The sequence below is a fragment of the Coregonus lavaretus genome (assembly GCF_964263955.1).
Source record: "Coregonus lavaretus genome assembly, contig: HAP1_SCAFFOLD_435, whole genome shotgun sequence".
NCBI classification, from domain to species: domain Eukaryota; kingdom Metazoa; phylum Chordata; class Actinopteri; order Salmoniformes; family Salmonidae; genus Coregonus; species Coregonus lavaretus.
In genome coordinates this window covers 135,975-155,308 of record NW_028163374.1, presented here as the reverse complement: position 1 = coordinate 155,308, position 19,334 = coordinate 135,975, and the positions used below count along the sequence as shown (strand labels likewise).

The 19,334-nt window shown below is 45.4% G+C and overlaps 2 protein-coding genes across 2 annotated transcripts; both read left to right on the top strand.

The window, feature by feature from the left end:
* Positions 1-3,217: 3,217 nt before the first annotated feature.
* Positions 3,218-3,979, top strand: LOC311118198 (ankyrin repeat domain-containing protein 61-like; the record flags this gene model as incomplete). Its single annotated transcript, XM_084193048.1, has 3 exons — positions 3,218-3,229; positions 3,287-3,499; positions 3,887-3,979. The coding sequence occupies 3 exons, from the start codon at positions 3,218-3,220 to the stop codon at positions 3,977-3,979; spliced, it is 318 nt and encodes a 105-aa protein (XP_084049174.1).
* Positions 3,980-9,975: 5,996 nt separating this feature from the next.
* On the top strand, positions 9,976-10,878 carry LOC311118196 (uncharacterized protein; the record flags this gene model as incomplete). The annotated part of the gene is made up of 3 exons (XM_084193047.1): positions 9,976-10,057; positions 10,280-10,397; positions 10,621-10,878. The coding sequence occupies exons 2-3, from the start codon at positions 10,290-10,292 to the stop codon at positions 10,876-10,878; spliced, it is 366 nt and encodes a 121-aa protein (XP_084049173.1). The 5' UTR covers positions 9,976-10,057; positions 10,280-10,289.
* Between the last annotated feature and the right edge of the window lie 8,456 nt (positions 10,879-19,334).

The window sequence follows — 19,334 nt, the reverse complement described above, 5'->3', positions numbered from 1 at the left end:
CCGACACTTTTCTCCGTGTATATCAATGATGTCGCTCTTGCTGCTGGTGACTCTCAGATCCACCTCTACGCAGACGACACCATTTTGTATACATCTGGCCCTTCATTGGACACTGTGTTAACAAACCTCCAAACGAGCTTCAATGCCATACAACACTCCTTCAGTAGCCTCCAACTGCTCTTAAACACTAGTAAAACTAAATGTATGCTTTTCAATCGAACGCTGCTGGCACCCGCCCTCCCGACTAGAATCACCACTCTCGACGGGTCTGACCTAGAGTATGTGGACAACTACAAATACCTAGGTGTCTGGTTAGACTGTAAACTCTCCTTCCAGACTCACATAAAGAATCTCCAATCCAAAGTTAAATCTAGAATCGGCTTCCTATTTCGCAAACAAAGCCTCCTTCACTCATGCTGCCAAACATGCCCTCGTAAAACTGACTATCCTACCGATCCTTGACTTCGGCGATGTCATTTACAAAATAGCCTCCAACACTCTACTCAGCAAACTGGATGTAGTCTATCACAGTGCCATCCGTTTTGTCTCCAAAGCCCCATACACTACCCACCACTGTGACCTGTACGCTCTTGTTGGCTGGTCCTCACTACATGTTCGTCGTCAAACCCACTGGCTCCAGGCCATCTATAAATCACTGCTAGGCAAATCCCCGCCTTATCTTAGCTCATTGGTCACCATAGCAGCACCCACCCGTAGTCTGCGCTCCAGCAGGTATATCTCACTGGTCATTCCCAAAGCCAACACCTCCTTTGGCCGCCATTCCTTCCAGTTCTCTGCTGCCAATGACTGGAACGAATTGCAAAAATCTCTGAAGCTGGAGACTCTTATCTCCCTCACTAACTTTAAGCATCAGTTGTCAGAGCACCTTACCGATCACTGCACCTGTACACAGCCCATCTGAAATTAGGCCACCCAACTACCTCATCCCTATATTGTTATTTATTTTGCTCTTTTGCACCCCGGTATCTCTATTTGCACATAATCTCTTGCACATCTAGCATTCCAGTGTTAATACTATTGTAATTATTTTGCACTATAGCCTATTTATTGCCTTACCTCCATAACTTGCTACATTTGCACACACTGTATATATATTTTCTGTTGTATTTTTGACTTTATGTTTTTTTACCCCAAATGTAACTCTGTGTTATTTTTATCGCACTGCTTTGCTTTATCTTGGCCAGGTCGCAGTTGTAAATGAGAACTTGTTCTCAACTGGCTTACCTGGTTAAATAAAGGTGAACAATTATTTTTTTTTTAAATAAGTTTGCAAATGTGATGATGCATGGAATGCTTGATATTTTTCATGGAGAAAATTAGCTTCCCCAAACTTGAGAGCAAGACTGGCCTAAACGCGCTAATGTTTTCCTTTGCTAATGTCCGTCCCGCCCCCCTGTCAGCTGTCAGTTTTGTCGATGACCACGTACATAAGACACGCCAATCACCGACACCTGAAGTTCCATGACCATCACAGCCCTAGTTGTATGCTTGAGTTTGTTCAGAGGAGGCTTTGAATAAAATCCGATCTGAGTGTGAAATGCCTTACTGAGGGTAAATGGAAGCTCCTCTTGTGCCCGGCTCAGCCTTATACAGTTTAAGGTACTTTACCGTATCCATTTCAGTAAGGCCAGATTGTCCAAATTCTACCCAAATATTGATGGTACATGTGACAGGTGTAAAAGCTCCTTGGCGGACTTGACCCACATGTTCTGGTCCTGTCCCCGTCTGGCAGATTATTTGTCCACTATTTAAAACCCTTTCTGAAGCATTTGATATAAAGTTGCAGCCTAGTGCAGAAATTGCTATTTTTGGAGTACCAAACAACAATCCTTCTCTGACCAATAGACAGCTAGATGCCATTGCCTTTGCCTCCATGTTAGCCCGCAGAAGGATTTTATTGGATTGGAAATCTATCAATCCTCCCTTAGCCTCTCTTTGGCTCAAAGATCTGAAGCTGTTCCTAAAATGAGAAAAAATGAAGTTACCATTCGAGGGTCAACCAACTCATTTTATTCCTCCTGGGACCCGATGATATCCTATTTTGAACGTACTCTTGGCCCCACCTTGAGATTACTGCTATATAGGCCTATAAAATCACTTAATCACCTGAAATTGTTAGGCTATTACATTTTTGCTTGAAGTAACGTTGTTGTATACTTTTGTTTTGTTTTCTGACATGTAACTCAATTACTTTCCCTTTCTTTTTAAATGTGTTTGGAGGCATTCTGGGGGGAGGGGGAGGTCAAAGGGGGACTAAAAGGGGAGAAATGTACCATGTCTTTACATGTTATCTTTCATTCATTGTGAATACAAAATATATAATTTTAAAGGGAAGGCTTTGAAGCCAGATTTAGCGGATTTTGCTGTTTAGTTTTCCTCAACCTGTGTTTTGTTTCTCTCTCCTCTCCCTGTTAGATGGTGAGGCTGCTTCTCTCCAGAGGAGCCAACATTAATGCCTTTGACAAGAAGGATCGCCGAGCAATCCACTGGGCTGCTTACATGGGTGATGAGTTTACCACATCATTTACATTCTGACTAATGTCCTTTATACCAATGAATGAATGAATGAATGGACTGTGTGTTAGTCTCACAGCTCAGCTGTATGAGCCACGTCTAGTGTGTTATTATGTCAGAATCATGTACTAAGTAGGTTGATTAGATGTTTTCAGTTGTACTAACATGATGTAGGTGTTGCTTATGGTGCTGTGTACCACTGTAAACTAATCTATCTCTCCCTCTCTCTGCCTATCTCTCTGTGTTTGTATCTCTGTTTCTCTCTTAACCCCCTTACTATCTCCCTCCCCTTCTCTCTCTCTCGCTCTCTCTCTCTCTCTCTCTCTCTCTCTCTCTCTCTATTTATCCCTCCCCCTCTCTCTCTACCATAGGGCACATTGAGGTGGTGAAACTGCTGGCCTCTCATGGATCAGAGGTGTCCTGTAAAGACAAGAAGGCCTACACCCCTCTCCACTCTGCAGCCTCCAGTGGAATGATCAGTGTGGTCAAGTACCTCCTGGACCTTGGAGTGGATGTGAGTCAACACGCATTCAAATGTGTAGTCACTGTTCAATTACAACTCAATGAAAATACAGAGCTCTAGTGGGTTGGCGAATGATTTCCTTTCAAGTAATGAAGAGATGGAGGTTGGAGCCAGTGTTTTGGGCCAGGGGGTTTTCAGAACCAAGTGACCTGATCAGGAATGTATTGTTTTGTCCCCCCCCCCCCCCCCTCTCTCTCTCCACTCTTTTCCCTCCCTTGCTCCCTCCAGATAAATGAGCCCAATGGTTACGGTAACACCCCCCTCCACGTGGCATGCTACAACGGGCAGGACGTGGTGGTGAATGAGCTGATCGAGTGCGGCGCCAACGTGAACCAGGTGAACGAGAAGGGTTTCGCCCCACTCCACTTCACGGCCGCCTTGCGCCATGGGGCGCTCTGCCTGGAGCTGCTGGTGGGCAACGGGGCCCTCGTCAACATCAAGGTGAGGAGACCGGATGACCAACACTGTGTCTGAACTAAATAACACCCTATTCCCTATGTAGTGCACTACTTTTGACCAGGGGCCCATAGAGCAAGGAGCCGTGATGACACTGCCTGTGTCCCAAATGGCACCCTGTTCCCTTTATAAGTACACTACTTTGGTTCAAAAAGTAGTTCACTATGAAGAGAATAGGGTGCCATTTGGGACGCACACACTGACGCAGCACATGGCTTAGTATTTGGCCCTGGTCTACATTCAAATACCAATGGAATAGGCCTAACAATGCAAACTAAATGCCATCAAGCGCTCCTCCAATACGTGTTTGATTTTGCCTGTGGTCAGCAGCACAGACTGCCGTGTGAACCATCTTTGTCTTTCTATCTGCAGAGTAAAGATGGAAAGACCCCCCTCCACATGACGGCCATCCACGGACGCTTCTCCAGATCTCAAGCCATCATCCAGAATGGTGAGTCGCTGTGAATGCTCTCAACTGAATATATATGAACCAGTAGGCTCTTCAGCATTGTCTTTTGTCTTCAAACCATGATTCACTGGCACAGAGCAATGTTACTTGCAATGTGGTTGAACATGAAGCTTCATGAGGCCTCTAGGGTCAAGTGGTTGACGTGTGTGTGTGTCTGTGTGTGTGTATGTGTGTGTGTGTGTCTGTGTGTGTGTGTGTGTGTGTGTTCTGTAGGTGCTGAGATCGACTGTGAAGATAAGAATGGAAACACACCCCTGCACATCTCTGCTCGCTACGGCCACGAGTTACTCATCAATACACTCATCACGAACGGAGCTGACACAGCCAAGTGAGAACACACACACACACAGTTTCCAGCAATAATGCAACATGCATCTGCAATTCTGTCATTGACCGAATTGCCGCTTGGAGACTATGCTCAACACATTGTGGTGTGTGGGGGGTTGATAGACAGGGCATTGCAGCATGCTGATGTGTTGATCTGCTGTGGGGTTTAATGAGGACTGTGATGTGGTGCTGTTTCCAATCTTAGCTGAATCAACTGTAAGTCGCTCTGGATAAGAGTGTCTGCTTAAAGTCTAAAATGTAAAAATGTGTTGCAGGCGAGGCGTCCATGGGATGTTCCGCCTCCACCTGGCTGCTCTCAGTGGGTTCTCTGACTGCTGTCGTTAGCTCCTCTCATCAGGCTTTGATATAGACACCCCTGACGACTTTGGAAGGACCTGTTTACATGCTGCAGCAGCTGTTGGGTGAGTGGACTGGTCCAGGCTTTACACCAAGGAATATTTAGTTCATGAACTGGAAAGCCACCAGAAAGAACAAACACATATTCACACTCTTACATTTCACATTGTTTAGCAGTATAAAAAAATCGTATAGATCATTAGTGCGGTATCATTTCTGTATATTGTGGTTCCATGCCATGGTGGTATTGACTTGCGCTCTGGTCTAAATTGTCTTTATATCTTCTTGAAAGAGAAGAGAAACCTGCAAACTGCTCTTGCTAGTATCACTTTTTATTATTGCTTTTATTAGCATTATAAAAACAGTGATACTAGCAAGAGCAGTGTACGGGTTTCTCTTTTCTTTAAGGTTCTCATTGTTACCATCCACCTGATAGCTCAGATGTGAAAGGGCCTTTCTGAACTTGATATCTTGTTACCATCCACCTGATAGCTCAGATGTACGAGAGCCTTTCTGAACTTGATATCTTGTTACCATCCACCTGATAGCTCAGATGTACGAGAGCCTTTCTGAACTTGATATCTTGTTACCATTCACCTGATAGCTCAGATGTACGAGGGCCTTTCTGAACTTGATATCTTGTTACCAGGAACCTGGACTGTCTGAATCTGCTGCTCAACACAGGGGCAGACTTCAACAGAAAGGACAGCTTCGGAAGGTCTGTCTGTGGCATCAAATAACTTTCATATGTGATCTTTATGATAATGGGGAATATAGTATAGGGGCATATAGGAATTATTATGGGAAATATTGGGCGGCAAGTAGCCTAGCGGTTAAGAGCGTTGGGTCAGTAACCGAAAGGTTGCTGGTTCAAATCCCCTAGCTGACTAGGTGAAAAATGTGTCTATGTGCACTGCAGCAAGGCACTTAACCCTAATTGCTCCTGTAAGTCGCACTGGATAAGAGTGTCTGCTAAATGACGTAAATGTAAAATGTAAATGTTTTACAGCTCCAATAAGCTGTTTCTGTTGTTGATGTTGAATGGTTTCTGTGCGTTCTTCTAGGAGTCCTCTGCATTATGCGGCAGCCAATTGTAACTACCAGTGTCTGTTTGCCTTGGTGGGGTCTGGGGCCAGTGTGAACGATCTGGATAAAAGGGGTTGCACCCCGCTCCACTACGCTGCTGCCTCCGACACAGACGGAAAGTACGTCTCACACCTCTCTTACTGTTGTGTGTGTTGTGGTGCCATGACCTTTCACATTTCACTGTAGTCTGGAGAGTATGTTGTGGTGCCATGACCTTTCACATTTCACTGTAGTCTGGAGAGTATGTTGTGGTGCCATGACCTTTCACATTTCACTGTAGTCTGGAGAGTATGTTGTGGTGCCATGACCTTTCACATTTCACTGTAGTCTGGAGAGTATGTTGTGGTGCCATGACCTTTCACATTTCACTGTAGTCTGGAGAGTATGTTGTGGTGCCATGACCTTTCACATTTCACTGTAGTCTGGAGAGTATGTTGTGGTGCCATGACCTTTCACATTTCACTGTAGTCTGGAGAGTATGTTGTGGTGCCATGACCTTTCACATTTCACTGTAGTCTGGAGAGTATGTTGTGGTGCCATGACCTTTCACATTTCACTGTAGTCTGGAGAGTATGTTGTGGTGCCATGACCTTTCACATTTCACTGTAGTCTGGAGAGTATGTTGTGGTGCCATGACCTTTCACATTTCACTGTAGTCTGGAGAGTATGTTGTGGTGCCATGACCTTTCACATTTCACTGTAGTCTGGAGAGTATGTTGTGGTGCCATGACCTTTCACATTTCACTGTAGTCTGGAGAGTATGTTGTGGTGCCATGACCTTTCACATTTCACTGTAGTCTGGAGAGTATGTTGTGGTGCCATGACCTTTCACATTTCACTGTAGTCTGGAGAGTATGTTGTGGTGCCATGACCTTTCACATTTCACTGTAGTCTGGAGAGTATGTTGTGGTGCCATGACCTTTCACATTTCACTGTAGTCTGGAGAGTATGTTGTGGTGCCATGACCTTTCACATTTCACTGTAGTCTGGAGAGTATGTTGTGGTGCCATGACCTTTCACATTTCACTGTAGTCTGGAGAGTATGTTGTGGTGCCATGACCTTTCACATTTCACTGTAGTCTGGAGAGTATGTTGTGGTGCCATGACCTTTCACATTTCACTGTAGTCTGGAGAGTATGTTGTGGTGCCATGACCTTTCACATTTCACTGTAGTCTGGAGAGTATGTTGTGGTGCCATGACCTTTCACATTTCACTGTAGTCTGGAGAGTATGTTGTGGTGCCATGACCTTTCACATTTCACTGTAGTCTGGAGAGTATGTTGTGGTGCCATGACCTTTCACATTTCACTGTAGTCTGGAGAGTATGTTGTGGTGCCATGACCTTTCACATTTCACTGTAGTCTGGAGAGTATGTTGTGGTGCCATGACCTTTCACATTTCACTGTAGTCTGGAGAGTATGTTGTGGTGCCATGACCTTTCACATTTCACTGTAGTCTGGAGAGTATGTTGTGGTGCCATGACCTTTCACATTTCACTGTAGTCTGGAGAGTATGTTGTGGTGCCATGACCTTTCACATTTCACTGTAGTCTGGAGAGTATGTTGTGGTGCCATGACCTTTCACATTTCACTGTAGTCTGGAGAGTATGTTGTGGTGCCATGACCTTTCACAGTTCACTGTAGTCTGGAGAGTATGTTGTGGTGCCATGACCTTTCACATTTCACTGTAGTCTGGAGAGTATGTTGTGGTGCCATGACCTTTCACATTTCACTGTAGTCTGGAGAGTATGTTGTGGTGCCATGACCTTTCACATTTCACTGTAGTCTGGAGAGTATGTTGTGGTGCCATGACCTTTCACATTTCACTGTAGTCTGGAGAGTATGTTGTGGTGCCATGACCTTTCACATTTCACTGTAGTCTAGAGTATGTTGTTGGTCGTGTTTGAATACATACTAGTGTTAAATCTGCAGTGTGAAAGCTTGGCCACGTCTCCTTTGGGAAAGTGTCTCTGCTTGCTTATCTGTCTGTCTTGATGTTGGTATAATGATTAGTGAACTCTTGACCTCTGACCTCTAGGTGTCTGGAATATTTGCTGCGAAACGACGCTAACCCAGGGATCAGGGACAATCAGGGCTACAACGCAGTCCATTACGCGTCTGCGTACGGACACCGCCTCTGTCTGGAGCTGGTGAGTCAGAACCACAGGGGACTAGACGCCCTGCATTCACAGACCATTTTGTCTGCGTCCCAAATGGCTGTAGGGCCCATAGGGCTCTGGTCAAAAGTAATGCACTATATAGGGAATAGGGTGCCATTTGGGACAGACGTTGATATTCAGTAGGTTTTAAGGTGTGGTTGCATGTTTGTCGTGGCCGCATCGTCACTCTTGATGTTCTTTTTCCAGATTGCAAGTGAAACACCTTTAGATGTGGTAAGTACCAGTTGGTTACTTTTCCTCACACTAGCTTGTTTAAGATACGAATGCAACACCCCAGTATGTCTGCAGGGGCTGGTCACTGAGATTTACAACATGAAACATGCTACTAGACTAACCTTCAAAGTAAATATGTTACAAGTCTAAACTGGCCCGTCCTTGTCTTTCCCCAGCTAATGGAAACCTCAGGGACAGACATCCTGAACGACTCTGATGTCAGAGCTCCCATCAGCCCCCTACACTTAGCTGTGAGTAAAGCCTACCTGCTCCTGTAGGGGTCTCGCCACATGACAAATGGCACCCTATTCCCTATTTAGTGCACTACTTTTGACCAGAGCCTTATGGGCCCAGATCAAAAGTACTGCACTACATGGGAAATAGGGTGCTATCTGGGATGCAGGCATGGTGTTGTTTTTCCACGAAAAGTTGATTGTCCAGACACTCACACACCATGTTCCTATCTGTTCCTGATTAGTGTAAAATACATGCATATTTTGACACGGTGATGATGAGGATGATTTCCTTATTTTGCCATTTGAGTTAATCAACCTCCAACAGAGGAGAAGTAGAGTGTTTCTAAATCTCACGCTTGGCAGGGACCTTCGATGTTGATGCTGGGCGGGAGAAAAAATGGGCACCCGATTTGAGAGACACTGGTCTACTTTAGGGGTCTAGGACTGTTTCTGTTCAGGCATACCACTGGTCTACTATAGGACATTGATTATATTAAGAGTGTATTTCTGTTCAGGCATACCACTGGTCTACTATAGGACATTGATTATATTAGGAGTGTATATCTGTTCAGGCATACCACTGGTCTACTATAGGACATTGATTATATTAGGAGTGTATTTCTGTTCAGGCGTACCACTGGTCTACTATAGGACATTGATTATATTAGGAGTGTATATCTGTTCTGGCATACCACTGGTCTACTATAGGACATTGATTATATTAGGAGTGTATATCTGTTCAGGCATACCACTGGTCTACTATAGGACATTGATTATATTAGGAGTGTATTTCTGTTCAGGCATACCACTGGTCTACTATAGGACATTGATTATATTAGGAGTGTATATCTGTTCAGGCATACCACTGGACTTTGCTTCAGACTGTGTGTTTGTTTCCATTCAGGCGTACCACGGCCACCACCATGCTATGGAGGTCCTGGTTCAGTCTCTGCTGGATCTAGACGTGAGGAACAGCCAGGGGCGCACCCCTCTGGACCTGGCTGCCTTTAAAGGCCATGTGGAGTGTGTTGACGTCCTCATCAACCAGGGAGCCTCCATCCTGGTTAAAGACTTCACCCTGAAGAGGACCCCCATCCACGCTGCAGGTACGCATAGGATATCACGTAAGACCTAGAGATTCTGTAATTCAAAAGTTTTCCTTACCAAGATGGACATTTGTTTGGTCATGTTGCTAGGACGCCAATGTCCACTCTAGGGATATTATATAGCATAGTGTGAAAATGCCCACTACACACTGATCTAAGGTCATTTTTTGTCATTATTGCTGAGGATCTGGGGAGGGTAAGCTGATCCTAGATCAGTGCACAGGGGGACTTCTATCCAGAGCCAGGTACACAGCTAGCAGGTGACAGGCTTCGAGGGCCTCAGCCCCAAAATGTTTTATTATCTGCTGTGTTAACATCATGAGGATGTCATCTACCAATACCACTGTTCTAGAAATCTGTCTGTTCATGTGAAGGTAATAGTCGTCCAGCAATCAGCTCATATCCTCTCTGTTTATCCTCCTCTAGCTACCAACGGTCATTCATCTCACATTCTTATATCCTCTCTGTTTATCCTACTCTAGCTACCAACGGTCATTCGGAGTGTTTGCGTTTGCTGATTGGAAATGCTGACCTCCAGAGTGCAGTGGACGTTCAAGACGGGAATGGACAGTAAGTCAATTGGGTTTTGGATACAATTCCTGAAATAAAGAGATTTTGACACTAGTTCTACGTCCCAAATGGCACCCTATGCCCTACTTGGTGCACTACTTTAAACCAGAACCCTATGGGCTCGGGTCAAAAGTAGTGTACCATATAGGGAATAGGTTGCCATTTGGGACTCAGCCTGGTTATTACCAGTTTGTAATATGACCTTGTTGTCTTGTGTATCAGAACCCCTCTGATGCTGTCAGTGCTGAGCGGACACACAGACTGTGTGTACTCACTACTCAACAAGGGAGCCAGCGTAGAAGCCAAAGACAAGTGGGGCAGAACAGCGCTACACAGAGGGGTGAGGAGGAGAGCTGGCTGTATACGCTCACACACAGAAAGAGACGGGGAGGCTCAAATATACATATTATCTTCAGAAAAGTAGTTGTCCATGGGTAGTGGTGTATTCATCCCTGTAGGGGGACCTGCCTCCAGACATCATTTGTAATAATTGATGATTCATTATTATATCATTGATTATTAGTTATTCAAATCCATTCTTGTCTCCCTGCCCTTCCTCCCAGGCGTTGACGGGTCATGAGGAGTGTGTGGAGGCCCTGCTGCAGCACAGCGCCAGCTTCCTGGTTCGGGACTGTAAGGGGCGGACCCCTGTCCACCTGGCGGCGGAATCCGGACACATCGGGGTGCTGGGGGGACTCCTACACGCCGCCCAGTCAGTGGAGACCCTCCCCGTCATCACAGACAACCAGGGCTACACGCCACTACACTGGGCCTGCTACAACGGTACGTACTGGACTAACGGAACACTAGATCTTTTCTGATTTTCTCTCTTCAGCACCGTAAACATGTCCCTGAATTAGGCAGGCCATACAACTAGGGGTGTAACTATTCGATTTGTATCACGATTCGTGGTTGTCGATACGATTCAAGGACGATATTGGTTCATTTAGAACGATACGATCCGAAACGATTCAGTGACTTGAAATCGATTCAGTAACCTTTTAGCCAAAAATTCAACCAGTGTGACTGAAATAAATACCTGGATACTGGACAGTGCAGGTGAAGTTTCCTAGATTCCTGTTTCTTGTAAGGACCGCAATGGTGGCTTGATAATTTCTCGCTCGTCGGCTTCTCCTCTGTCGTCCGCCATGCTATGTTTTGTTGTCTTTGCGCCTTTGCGCTGCTGCTGGCGTGGGGCGATGACGTCACGGATAGGCAGACTGAATCGAGTAATGTTTAAAGCCTTTATCATTAAAAGTGCTAAGAAAAAACATCCATATAAAGTCTGACGTGCTTAAATCCAATGGGTTATTTCCTAGTATCGATACAATCGATTTATTACATTTTAAAACGATGTTAGAGTGATATATGTTGTCCAAAAGGCCAACTCACCGAGCACAGATCGATGTAGTTGGATCATAGGAATATAAATCGATACATCGATGTAGTAGATGGATCGTTACACCCCTACATACAACGGTACGTACTGACTAACTGGACTGTAGCTCTGTTCTCTCCTCCATGAAGTGTACACTCATTCACTCCCTCTTGTGGCTTGAAAAGCATTCGATTGGTGTGGACGGAGCCATGTGGGGGAATGAACAAGACTACAACAGAATTAGGGGTTATGACTCTCAGTGGAGGACCTTACACTGAAACAGGACTTTGTCATAGCATATGTCACCGAGGGCAACTCGTTCAGCCCCCTCCACTGTGCTGTGATCAATGACAACGAGGGGGCTGCAGAGATGCTGATTGACACTCTGGGGCCGGCCATTGTCAACGCCACTGACACCAAGAACCGGTAACTACAGCACATGACAAAGTCCTTTTCTTCTGGAGAATAATGTTGTCTTGGGAATAAAATGACCTCTGGGGTTGGATGAGGGATTGTAGATTACTTTTAATACATCTATTAGTGATTTTATATTTCTATGGTATAAACAGGGTTAATTGAACAAACTTGTTTATAACAGTCCTACATGATATCCGTGAAATAAGTTTCCTCTCTCTCCAGGACCCCCCTGCATGCGGCGGCTTTCACGGACCACGTGGAGTGTCTTCAGCTGCTGCTAGGCCACAACGCCCAGGTCAACTCCCCCGATGCCTCCGGGAAGACCTCCCTCATGATGGCTGCTGAGAACGGACAAACCAACGCTGTCGGTACGCAGCCCCCTCTCCTCCGCTTTGCCTCGCCCAGCCGGCTTAAGTTCAACATGTCTGTTTTACATTTTAATAAGTCGCTTCATTTCCTAATTGAGTTTCTTTATGTTTCTCTGTCTGTGTCAGAGCTGTTGGTGAGCAGTGCCAAAGCAGAGCTCACCCTGCAGGATGCAGTCAAGAACACTGCTCTTCATCTGGCCTGCAGTAAGGTGAGCATCCCCACATGAAGATGACGTTCATCTGAACAGTTGGCTCTCTCTGGTTGAAATTTTGGTCTGACATGTTTGACTCTGGTTTTTAAAGGGGCATGAAACCAGTGCTTTGTTGATATTGGAGAAGATTACAGACAGGAACCTCATCAACTCGACTAACGCAGCCTTACAGACGTACGTATGGTTCAGCTGTATTAATTGGGCCAGAAGAATTAGAAGAAGTGCACTATATAGGGAATAGTCTGGCATTTGGGAGGTATCCTCATTTGCTGCTGGCTAATCTGACGGTACTTTCTCCTCAGGCCGTTACACGTTGCAGCCAGAAATGGTCTGACGGTGGTGGTTCAGGAGCTACTAGTGAAGGGTGCTAGCGTGCTAGCAGTCGATGACAATGGTAAGATTCATAACGCTAACACCGTTTTCTTCTGTACTTCTCTTCTCAATGTGTCCACAAATGTTTCTCTCTAGTCCACTGCTTGGTTATTGTCTTAACTTTGTATCTCCTAGCCTGCTGTTATTTCATGTTTTTCACCAAAAGTGTTATAGTAAACGGTGATGCTCCTGAAGTGACCCTCTGCTGTTCTGTTTGAACCCCTCAGGTTACACGCTTGCCTTGGCCTGCGCCCCCAACAAAGACGTGGCGGACTGCCTGGCGCTGATCCTGGCCACCATGATGCCCGTGTCCCCCTGCAACCCGGCGCCCAGCCTGTCCTTCAGTGCCATTAACCACTACACCACCAGCCCCTCCAAGAGTGTGACCTTCGACAGCCTGCCCGTGCTGCGCAGCGAGCACAGCTCCTACTGCAGCTTCAACAACATCGGCCACCGCGACCACGATGGAGGCTTCTACAAGGATGAGGAACTCAACGACTCAGACTCAGAGACATACTGAGGGGGGTGGTGGTCGCTGCCCAGGAGGGGAGCCAAGGGTAGGCGGATGGACAGTGAAGTGGGGCAGAGGCCACAAACAAATCCACACATACACACCGTGTCTTAAATCACCACAGCCAGCTTTGGGAGGGCACGAGCCGAGACAGTCCGCACAGGAGCCTTAAGAGTCCTGCAGATGGAGAGAGAGAAATGGAGGGAGGGAGGGAGAGGGGGAGGCACAACAGGCTGGCTGGCCACACTCATCCTCTCGTACCACCAGGTGTCCTTCCAGCAGATACTGCACTTCAGAGGAACTGCTGCTGCTATACCCCACCTTTACCTTTACCCACAAAGGTCCTAAACGGTAGAAACTGTCCAGCCAACAGACAGACGGACACCTTATGACGGCAATAACCTGTAGTCCAAGGGGATAGTAGCACTTCACTGAGTGAAAAACAGACATGGACCAAAAGATGCGGAAGAAGCCTTTTCAAAACCTGTTTTGACAGTAGAAATGGGATTGAGCGTTTTGGCCTGAGAAAAAACATAAGGAGTGATGTTTCATTTAAGTTTTATGAGAGTGATGGTCATGTTTATCCGCACACTAAGACAGTCAGAACGCACCTAGCCTCTTGTCTGTAATCCATGTGGGAGGAGGGGAAATCATTTATTTTTTATGAACAAACATTTTAATAAAATCATTCATGTCTTAAGCTCCTGACCCTCTGTGGGAACCAAAAAATCGTAGTATTTGCTCTCATGAGTAATTTCAAAGAATTTCCATCCCCAATGGCACCCTATCCCCTTTATAGTACACTACTTAAGACCAGGGCCCATAGGGTTCTGGTCAAAAGTAGTGTACTCTATAAAGAATAGGGTGCCATTTAGGACGTACAGTTTTGCATTTGTATGACAGGACTATTTACATTTGTGTTTTTAAACCTACCTGTCCTTTGCCCTCTAGAAAATATTTTAGAAAGAATACATGAATGAATAATTTACTTTCTTGTGATATTTATGTCATCATTTTGTGCCTTCTTTAGTTACTGAGGGGAGGTTAGGAGAGTAGAGGCAGCTGTATGAGCGAAAACAATGATGCACACTAAGTACTACAACGTTTGTGAAAAGCACTGATACTATTCCGAGGCAGAAAACATGCCTCCCTTGGAGAGGAGAAACACTGTAAACCAATGGTAGGACAGCAGCATTTAGATTATCTTCTGTTGAAAAAAATATATATATATATTATTTGTCTTGGTCTTATAATCAATTTATTTTGACAGGTTTTGCTTGCTTTAACTTCTTCAAAAAAATGAAACCACTCAATCCTTTTATGTGATTGCTTGTTCAAACCCCCGTTTCTGTCTCTTTTTGAAAATCATTTTAACTGGAAATATGTACAATACACATGTTCGTCAAATCAGGATCAGGAGGTTCACAGGTTTTTTCGTGTCCTTTTTTTTCTTTAAAAGGATGAAACTAACATGTACATATGAAATAGTGACTGAATTCGAAACTCCCATGAATTCTTTCAGTATCTGAAGATTGCTGTATATTTTATGAGTAATAAAATAAAGAAAGGAGTTGTGTTATTTAATAATGAACTATGGGTTATCTGTTTTATGTGACAACCGCAGTATCAATTTCTAGGTGACAGTGGTGCTAATCCCAAAAGAAAGGCTACATACAACAAGGAACAAGAAGTCTATTGGCAAAGTGATTAATATTTTTTATTTATTTATTTTTATTTCACCTTTATTTAACCAGGTAAGCCAGCTGAGAACAGGTTCTCATTTACAACTGCGACCTGGCCAAGATAAAGCAAAGCAGTGCAATAAAAACAACACAGTTACATATGGGGTAAAAAACATAAAGTCAAAAATACAACAGAAAATATATATACAGTGTGTGCAAATGTAGCAAGTTATGGAGGTAAGGCAATAAATAGGCTATAGTGCAGAATAATTACAATCGTATTAACACTGGAATGCTAGATGTGCAAGAGATTATGTGCAAATAGAGATACCGGGGTGCAAAAGAGCAAAATAAATAACAATATAGGGATGAGGTAGTTGGGTGGGCTAATTTCAGATGGGCTGTGTACAGGTGCAGTGATCGGTAAGGTGCTCTGACAACTGATGCTTAAAGTTATTGAGGGAGATAAGAGTCTCCAGCTTCAGAGATTTTTGCAATTCGTTCCAGTCATTGGCAGCAGAGAACTGGAAGGAATGGCGGCCAAAGGAGGTGTTGGCTTTGGGAATGACCAGTGAGATATATATTATTATAATATTGCATGTACCTTGGCCTAACGGTGTGGGTTATGTATTTTATTTTTCATGGCGTCCTCAACATTACAGTTTTAAGGGCAACTATAGCCTAAATTTGTTTACAACTCGCAGGATTTCCATACATGAGCTTTCAACAACACAGAGTGTTGCATCAGCACGAGATCGAAAGTGCGTCCAATCTGTACAGGTCATTGTTACGTCATCACTGATAAACGTTGAAACTGATGAAAAACCGCTGGAGCAGTTCAGTCTAATCCTCCCTAGTGCTGGAGGATTGCGTTTGTTTTCGCTCTGGATGCGCGTTCATTTTGGCAAGGAAATGTGCTGATTTTGCAAGGAGATGGAGAATAAAGAGTTCAAGGTAGGCATGTTATTTATTTTTAAATCTTCAATTATATTAATTACTGTGGATTAAATATTGTTTAACAAATGAAATAATGTGCTATTCATGCTGTAATATCAAACTAGAAAGTCTATGGCCGGGGAGTCATGAGAGTTGGCTAAAGGTACAGTAGGGTCAAATGGGGGTCAAAGGTTATGACAGCACCTTCATGAATTCGTCCAAAATGGCACCCTATTCCCTATGTAGGCTAGTGTACTACTTTTGACCAGGAGCCATAGAAGGGTTGGCTGACGTCACGAAAATGATGCTCGCGCATCGATGGCCGGAAGTCGTGTATCTTGTTATGATTCTGAACCTCAGCTAACAACAAGCTGCCATGTGGGGAATCGTAGCTCTGTGGCATGTTTCAGCTTGTTGTATGGTGTTATTGATACCATGTCTTGTTTTGAGGTGTTTTGACTGATATCATGTCTATGCAATGACTCAAATTCGCTACCTAGCTAACCAACAACAACTGTAACAATGTATTTGAGACGAGTTCATTGTTCAAATGTATTTATGTTTGCATTAAACATTTAGAGACTAAATATAGTTTACATGTTGTCAACAGTCTAAGTCAAACCCTGTCTATTTTGCCCCATAGTTGCATGCCAGTTTTGTTGCTTAACAACCAACCCCTCTATAGAGTCCCACAGTGGAGGTGTGATAATACCCATAAAACCTAGCGGTCAAACAGGGACATGGTTCCAATCGTTTTTCCACCATTCATTTTTCCCATAGCCGATTTTAGAAACACATAAAATAAGGGCTGTATTTCGTGTAGGCTTACCCTGGCGTGACGTTTTTGTAACTATGTCAATCTCTCTCGGACAAGTTGACTTTTATCAGTATATTTACATTTTACATTTATATCATTTAGCAGACGCTCTTATCCAGAGCGACTTACAATGGTGCATTCAACAATTGGTGCATTCAACTTATGATAGCCAGTGGGACAACCACTTATTTTTCTTTTTTTTTTTTTTATGGGGGGGAGGGGGGGGTAGAAGGATTACTTTATACTATTCCAGGTATTCCTTAAAGAGGTAGGGTTTCAAGTGTCTCCGGAAGGTGGTCAGTGACTCCGCTGTCCTGGCGTCGTGGGGGAGCTTGTTCCACCATTGGGGTGCCAGAGCCTGAAGGTAAGGAGGTGCCGTTCCCCTCACAGCTCCGTAGGCAAGCACCATGGTCTTGTAGTAGATGCGAGCCTCAACTGAGCGGGGTGACATGAGAGAACTTGGGAAGGTCGAACACCAGACGGGCTGCGGCGTTCTGGATAAGTTGTAGGGGTTTAATGGCACAGGCAGGGAGCCCAGCCAACAGCGAGTTGCAGTAATCAAGACGGGAGATGACATGTGCCTGGATTAGGAACTGTGCCGCTTTCTGTGTAAGGTAGGGTCGTACTCTGCAAATGTTGTAGAGCATGAACCTGCAGGATCGGGTCACCGTTTTGATGTTAGCAGAGAATGACAGGGTGTTGTCCAGGGTCACGCCAAGGCTCTTTGCACTCTGGGAGGAGGACACAATGGAGTTGTCAACCGTGATGGCGAGATCATGGAACGGGCAGTCCTTCCCAGGGATGAAGAGCAGCTCCGTCTTGCAGAGGTTCAGCTTGAGGTGGTGATCCGACATCCACACTGATATGTCTGCCAGACATGCAGAGATGCGATTCGCCACCTGGTTATCAGAAGGGGGAAAGGAGAAAATTAATTGTGTGTTGTCTGCGTAGCAATGATAGGAGAGACCATGTGAGGATATGACAGAGCCAAGTGACTTGGTGTATAGAGAGAATAGGAGAGGGCCTAGAACTGAGCCCTGGGGGACACCAGTGGTGAGAGCACATGGTGCGGAGACAGATTCTCGCCACGCTACCTGGTAGGAGCGACCTGTCAGGTAGGACGCAATCCAAGAGTGAGCAGCGCCGGAGATGCCCAACTCGGAGAGGGTGGAGAGGAGGATCTGATGGTTTACAGTATCAAAGGCAGCGGATAGGTCTAGAAGGATAAGAGCAGAGGAGAGAGAGTTAGCTTTAGCAGTGCGGAGAGCCTCCATGACACAGAGAAGAGCAGTCTCAGTTGAATGACCAGTCTTGAAACCTGACTGGTTTGGATCAAAAAGGTCATTCTGAGAGTGATAGCAGGAGAGTTGGCTAGAGACGGCACGCTCAAGAGATTTGGAGAGAAAAGAAAGAAGGGATACTTACTTGTCTGTAGTTGTTGACATCGGAGGGATCGAGTGTAGGTTTTTTGAGGAGGGGTGCAACTCTCGCTCTCTTGAAGACGGAAGGGACATGGCCAGCGGTCAAGGATGAGTTGATGAGCGAGGTGAGGTGAGGTGAGGTAAGGGAGAAGGTCTCCGGAAATGGTCTGGAGAAGAGAGGAGGGGATAGGGTCAAGCGGGCAGGTTGTTGGGCGGCCGGCCGTCACAAGTCGCAAGATTTCATCTGGAGAGAGAGGGGAGAAAAAAGTCAAAGCATAGGGTAGGGCAGTGTGAGCAGGACCAGCGGTGTCATTTCACTTAATAAATGAGGATCGGATGTCGTCAACCTTCTTTTCAAAATGGTTGACGAAGTCATCCACAGAGAGGGAGGAGGGTGGGGGAGGAGGATTCAGCAGGGAGGAGAAGGTGGCAAAGAGCTTCCTAGGGTTAGAGGCATAGGTTTGAAATTTAGAGTGGTAGAAAGTGGCTTTAGCAGCGGAAACAGAGGAAGAGAATGTAGAGAGGAGGGAGTGAAAAGATGACAGGTCCGCAGGGAGTCTAGTTTTCCTCCATTTCCGCTCGGCTGCCCGGAGCCCTCTTCTGTGAGCTCGCAATGAGTCGTCAAGCCACGGAGCAGGAGGGGAGGACCGAGCCGGCCGGGAGGATAGGGGACATAGAGAGTCAAAAGATGCAGAAAGGGAGGAGAGGAGGGTTGAGGAGGCAGAATCAGGAGATCGGAGGGAGAAGGATTTAGCAGAGGGAAGAGATGATAGGATGGAAGAGGAGAGAGTAGCGGGAGAGAGAGAGCGAAGGTTGTGATGGCACATTACCATCTGAGTAGGGGCAGAGTGAGTAGTGTTGGAGGAGAGCGAGAGAGAAAAGGATACAAAGTAGTGGTCGGAGACTTGGAGGGGAGTTGCAGTGAGATTAGTAGAAGAACAGCATCTAGTAAAGATGAGGTCAAGCGTATTGCCTGCCTTGTGAGTAGGGGGGGACGGTGAGAGGGTGAGGTCAAAAGAGGAAAGGAGTGGAAAGAAGGAGGCAGAGAGAAATGAGGCAGAGACGTAGGGAGGTTAAAGTCACCCAGAACTGTGAGGGGTGAGCCATCCTCAGGAAAGGAACTTATCAAGGCGTCAAGCTCATTGATGAACTCTCCAAGGGAA